Source organism: Larimichthys crocea, chromosome XI, assembly GCF_000972845.2.
Source record: "Larimichthys crocea isolate SSNF chromosome XI, L_crocea_2.0, whole genome shotgun sequence".
NCBI classification, from domain to species: domain Eukaryota; kingdom Metazoa; phylum Chordata; class Actinopteri; family Sciaenidae; genus Larimichthys; species Larimichthys crocea.
This window is the reverse complement of record NC_040021.1, coordinates 3,068,095-3,071,948: the sequence shown is the minus strand read 5'-3', so window position 1 is coordinate 3,071,948 and position 3,854 is coordinate 3,068,095. Positions and strand designations below refer to the sequence as shown.

Sequence of the window (3,854 nt, the reverse complement as noted above, 5' to 3'; positions counted from 1 at the left end):
CGGGGCATTATAGGACCATGTGGTGGATCAATGACTTCAAACTGGAGTCCTAGTTTGCAACAGCATTGAAATAGTGTCAGCTCGTCTCTCTTCAAGGGACGAAAAATGAGCCCCGATGTCTCCAGAGTCAATCTGCTCTTTGTTAATGGCTTTATGCTGAAGCACATGAGACAAGGACCCTAGACAACATGTAAGTACAATTATTATTGCATGTTTGACTTTCCATTTGATGAAAAACCTACAAACTACTCAAGTGTTTCTTTGTTTACCAACAGATTCTAATAATGTGACAGAAAATGGGGGATTGGAACTTATTAGGGGGTATTTTAGAAGAAGTCCACATTCATTCCACCATTGTGGGGAAGATCTGGCTCACCATCCTCTTCATTTTCCGCATGCTTGTGCTCGGTGTTGCGGCGGAGGACGTCTGGGATGACGAGCAGAGTGAGTTTGTTTGCAACACAGAGCAACCTGGCTGCAAGAACGTCTGCTACGACCAAGCTTTCCCCATCTCCCTAATCCGCTACTGGGTCCTGCAGATTATCTTTGTGTCCTCTCCATCCCTGGTCTACATGGGTCATGCGTTGTACCGTTTGAGGACCCTTGAGAAAGAGAGGCACAGGAAGAAAGCCTGTCTGAAAGCTGAGCTGGAGGGGACAGACATCCTGGAGGACCATAAGAGAATTGAGCGAGAGCTCAGGAAACTAGATGAACAGAAGAAAGTGAGGAAAGCACCCCTTAGAGGTTCCTTGTTGCGCACATATGTTTTCCATATCTTAACAAGATCTGTGGTGGAGGTGGGTTTCATTATAGGTCAGTGTGCTCTGTACGGCATTGGACTGTCTCCTCTGTACAAGTGTGAGAGGTTGCCTTGCCCCAACAGCGTTGATTGTTTTGTGTCACGGCCAACAGAGAAGAACATTTTCATGGTTTTCATGCTAGTTATTGCTGGAGTTTCTTTATTCCTCAACCTCCTTGAGATTTTCCATCTTGGGGTGAAGGAGATCAAAGAAAGCTTGTATGGATACAAATATGGAGACGATGAAAGCGTGTACAGGTCAAAGAAAAACTCCACGGTGCAGCAAGTGTGTGTGCTTACTAACTCCTCACCACAGAGGCTGATGCAGCTCACACAGATGAGCTGCTCTGTTGTGTCTGATGCTCGTGGAGAGACCCTGCCCTTGAGTGTGGCCCCAGCGGTCCCTCAGAATCAGGAGGGGCTCAACAGCTCCAACCAGCAGCCTCCACAGACGTACCTGCCAAGCCAAGCTGACATCCAGGGTTTACAGCAGTTGGGGGCAGTGGAGCAGCGCTACACTCTGGACAACAGCAAGCCCTCGGGCAGCAGTGATGAGTCAAATGGTCCTCGCAGCTCAGCCCAGCTGCAGTATGCAGGAACTCGACCCCCACAGATGGCCAGTTCCATGGAGATCCCAGCAGCCCTGAGGAACCCGCAGAGGAAGCAGAGCAGAGTGAGTGGTTGTAAGGAGCTCAGTGACATGAGTGATTCTCCAGAGAGCGACCACTACCCCACAGCCAGAAAGTGTAGTTTCATGTCCCGAGGTATGTCAGAGGGCAAGCTGGCCACTCCGTCTGACAGCACTGATTCTCAGAGTGGAACAGACCTTGAGGCCCAGCACCTCAACCAGGGAGAGAGTCCAATTGTGACCCCACCGCCCCCAGCCAGTGGGCGGAGGATGTCCATGGTGAGTACAGAAAATGATCATCCGTCATGTTTAATCTGGAGCCTCTAATGCAACAAATGTCACTACTTAGCTATATGATGACTATAATGATAAACTAGTTCAGTCCATTTACAGGGTGACTTAACACTAGGCTGAAAAGTAGTATCACTTATGGAAGATTTACAGAGGTTTGTTGCCTTGCTCAAGGGCACATCTGCAGTGGCACCTCGCTAGCTAACAGTCCATGTTACATACTGTGGTCTGTGCTGGACTTTAACTGGCCACACTGGCTCCCAAGTCAATTCCCTATGTACAGGTTGGTCTATGCTGCTCATTTCTGCATCAAATGTAATATGACCCTTTTGTGTGCGTTATTGCTTTAATTGCTTTTATTGATTTAATATTGCACAGATAAGATCATGTCTTTAATTACCAAATGCAGTTTTTCATTGTGACATAAATTAAGTCCTTAATAAACAGCTGTAGTTCAGTCTGTGGGAACTTAGATTGGGATCTGGAGGATGGCCAACACAGTCACCTTAACCTCTTAGGCCAAATGAACTGAAGGAGAAGAAAGAAGGAAAACTATGGTGGCTGCAAGTGTTTTAGTTGGTTTATTCTGAGCTACTGTAGAAACATGGCGGTTCGACGTGGACTCTACAAAAGGACCGGCTCCCTCTGTAGATATAAAAGGTTCATTCTAAGGTAACAAAAGCAAAACTATTCTTATTTACAGTTGGTAGTACACTCGTGAAAACATTGCTATAAATATTATATTCAGTTTTTTGTTGTATTCTGTAAATAGAGCTAAATCTGACACACTGCACCTTTAACAGTATAACGCAATAAGCAAAAATGAACAGATCAAATGGAAGCAGATCAGAAAACAAGCAGGGTTTGTACTAAAATATGACCAAATATCCTTATCAAGTTAAGAGTTAAGAGTTCAACTTTATAAAATATGGCATGTGGCAGCCTCCCTACTTGGATACCCTCACTATATTAATACATGTATACAGGCCCTGTTTGTTTCCCCAAAAGGGATTCTTCTTCAAATATGCTTTTCATTTAATTATAACTCATTAAAGTTTATACATAAAAAATAAATACACAGTCACTCCTTTCTTGCTTTGATTTAATTCTATTTTGGCATTTTAAGACTTCAGATTCACTGCCCACTCCGGTTAAAATGTTTTAGTCTGTGGCACTTTTAAACTACACTCAGCTGGGTGTGGTCAAAAGTGTACTCTATTGCACCTGTAACCACACCCACCAGTGATGTCACAGTGTACCAACACACCTCGGAGTACACTTGTACATCGCTGCAGTAAGGTGCGAAGTTAAAACACAGTTGGTTAGAGAAAACTGCTGTTTAGAGAGATGGGTTTGTCTGTGATTTGAATAATAACCATTCATTGTCCACACTTCTCTGTCTTTCAGAGCATGATTCTGGAGCTGTCTTCAATCATGAAAAAGTAAATTGAAAATGACGTTTTTGGGACTAAGCAAGAGACACATGGGAGTTCTAAAGGCACTGACAGATCCTGATCGCAAAGCGAATCTCATCCTGTCTCCACTTTAACTTTATGTTCTCACAATATGTTTATACAGTATGTATAGTGCATGTACAAGAACTTCAGTTCAAATATGTTCACATGACATCTCACTGACAAAATAAACATAATAATTTGCTTCATGTTCTGTGCAAATGATATCTTCACCATATGATCACTTGCTATTTAGGGTGATGGGTAGTTTTTAGAGACCATAGATCAAATCTGAATAATTATATTTGGCTCAAAGCATATGTGACAGCTCATAAAATGAGAGCAGCAGCCTGTTGCAATGATGTTTGACTAAAGATTGTAATTTAACATTGTGGAATTGGCAACCACAAAAAAGATGAGTGGACTCCAGTGTTTATGATTTATCATACAGAAAAAAGAGCTCTTCAATTTCGGTTGACTGAGAGTAGCCTAATATTGTTTATGAATATATCTGAGAAGCTGTTATTATGAATGTTGCTGTTCTTTTCTTTCTTTCTTTCTATTAAACATTTTCCCTCCTCAGCACGACCAAACTGTTTTGTCTGAGTGCTGTGTTGTTTTGTCTGGTGAGCCGGTTGGTTGTCCTCTGTCCAAAAGTGAAGAAAAAATCCCAACAGCCATT

At 42.9% G+C, this 3,854-nt stretch overlaps 1 protein-coding gene across 1 annotated transcript; it reads left to right on the top strand.

Moving 5' to 3' along the window:
• The first annotated feature begins 296 nt into the window (after positions 1 to 296).
• Positions 297 to 3,645, top strand: gja10b (gap junction protein alpha 10 b). Its single transcript, XM_010737312.3, has 2 exons — positions 297 to 1,706; positions 3,126 to 3,645. Exons 1-2 carry the CDS (start codon positions 297 to 299, stop codon positions 3,162 to 3,164), a joined length of 1,449 nt encoding a protein of 482 aa, XP_010735614.1. The 3' UTR covers positions 3,165 to 3,645.
• Positions 3,646 to 3,854: the final 209 nt, after the last annotated feature.

Bases quoted from the DNA above. Each gene is read 5' to 3' on its own strand.
- gja10b (XM_010737312.3), top strand. From the start codon at position 297: ATGGGGGATTGGAACTTATTAGGGGGTATTTTAGAAGAAGTCCACATT. The intron at 1,707-3,125 runs GTGAGTACAGAA...TCTGTCTTTCAG, and splicing joins GTGGGCGGAGGATGTCCATG to AGCATGATTCTGGAGCTGTC.